The sequence below is a fragment of the Pundamilia nyererei genome, unplaced genomic scaffold (assembly GCF_000239375.1).
Source record: "Pundamilia nyererei isolate P.nyererei 1_Seehausen unplaced genomic scaffold, PunNye1.0 scaffold00514, whole genome shotgun sequence".
NCBI lineage: Eukaryota > Metazoa > Chordata > Actinopteri > Cichliformes > Cichlidae > Pundamilia > Pundamilia nyererei.
Genome location: NW_005187915.1, coordinates 189,626 through 190,681, shown reverse-complemented (window position 1 = coordinate 190,681; position 1,056 = coordinate 189,626). Strand labels below are relative to the sequence as shown.

The window sequence follows — 1,056 nt, the reverse complement described above, 5'->3', positions numbered from 1 at the left end:
AAACCCCACCCAGAGTAGTAAATGCACACTACCATAAAATAATGTAAGATTACTAATCTAAGACATTTAACCACTTGATGCAGACTTCATCCTGAGATGGCACAACTTGCTGAACCCTTCAGGTTATACAGTCTTCTGCTGGCCCTTCTTCCCGATCAGAGACTTGTGGATGTGTGGGATCACGCCTGAAAAAAATCAATGTTATAACGGTTTATATACTTGAACAGTTAAGTTTTAATTTCAGTAACCACTTTCAGCTGCTCCCTTGTAACAAAGAGTTGCTACAACAGTGTTGATGTTACAGTTTTACACCTGATGCAACACAAAAGGGATTTGTGCCTCAACAAAGTGTGTAAACCACTAGAGTACGAGAGTATAAGACCGTAACACAGTTCTCTGTAATGTTCGTACCTCCGCCTGCAATAGTGGCCTTGATAAGTGAATCCAGCTCTTCGTCTCCTCTAATAGCCAGCTGCAAGTGGCGTGGGGTTATACGCTTTACTTTAAGGTCCTTTGATGCATTTCCTGCCAACTCTAGAACCTGAAAGAGACACAGCCTTTACAAAAAGATCAACACCTCAAGCAACGAAGTGCAAGATAAACGGAGCTTAGGGTCACCTCAGCAGTAAGGTATTCGAGAATAGCCGCGCTGTACACCGCCGCGGTGGCTCCTACTCTGCCGTGGCTCGTTGTTCTGGACTTGAGGTGTCTGTGGATACGGCCTACCGGGAACTGCGGGGATAATGACACGAGTGAACAGAAGCAAAGCCGTGCTGGCCGCCCGATGAGAGCCCGCCACCGACAAAGAGCCACTGACTTTTGGCTAATAGCGCGTGCTTGCGCAGCCGAGAAATTGAATGAAATTTGGGGACAAACCTGCAGTCCTGCTCTCTGAGAGCGCGAAATCGCTTTGGTCTTGGTCTTTCCAGAGTCTTTACCAGCTTTACCACCAGCCTGTAAAACACCAGTACTGTTAGTGTGCCTCCGCCGAAACGCGCCTTATTGTAGCCCAACATTAACTTAAGGTCCGCTTAATATTCGCTAGCCATGCTAGCG

At 47.0% G+C, this 1,056-nt stretch overlaps 1 protein-coding gene across 1 annotated transcript; it reads right to left on the bottom strand.

Annotated features, from left to right (window-relative positions):
- Positions 1-6: 6 nt before the first annotated feature.
- On the bottom strand, positions 7-1,049 carry LOC102200939 (histone H2A.Z). The gene is made up of 5 exons (XM_013907770.1): positions 1,043-1,049; positions 877-998; positions 619-732; positions 412-541; positions 7-185 (listed from the first exon to the last, which is right to left on the bottom strand). Exons 1-5 carry the CDS (start codon positions 1,047-1,049, stop codon positions 124-126), a joined length of 435 nt encoding a protein of 144 aa, XP_013763224.1. The 3' UTR covers positions 7-123.
- Positions 1,050-1,056: the final 7 nt, after the last annotated feature.

Excerpts from the sequence above, each read along its gene's own strand:
- LOC102200939 (XM_013907770.1), bottom strand. Across the intron at positions 733-876 it reads CTCAGAGAGCAGGACTGCAG|TTCCCGGTAGGCCGTATCCA; the intron begins GTTTGTCCCCAA and ends TTATCCCCGCAG. Across the intron at positions 542-618 it reads TCGAATACCTTACTGCTGAG|GTTCTAGAGTTGGCAGGAAA; the intron begins GTGACCCTAAGC and ends TGTCTCTTTCAG.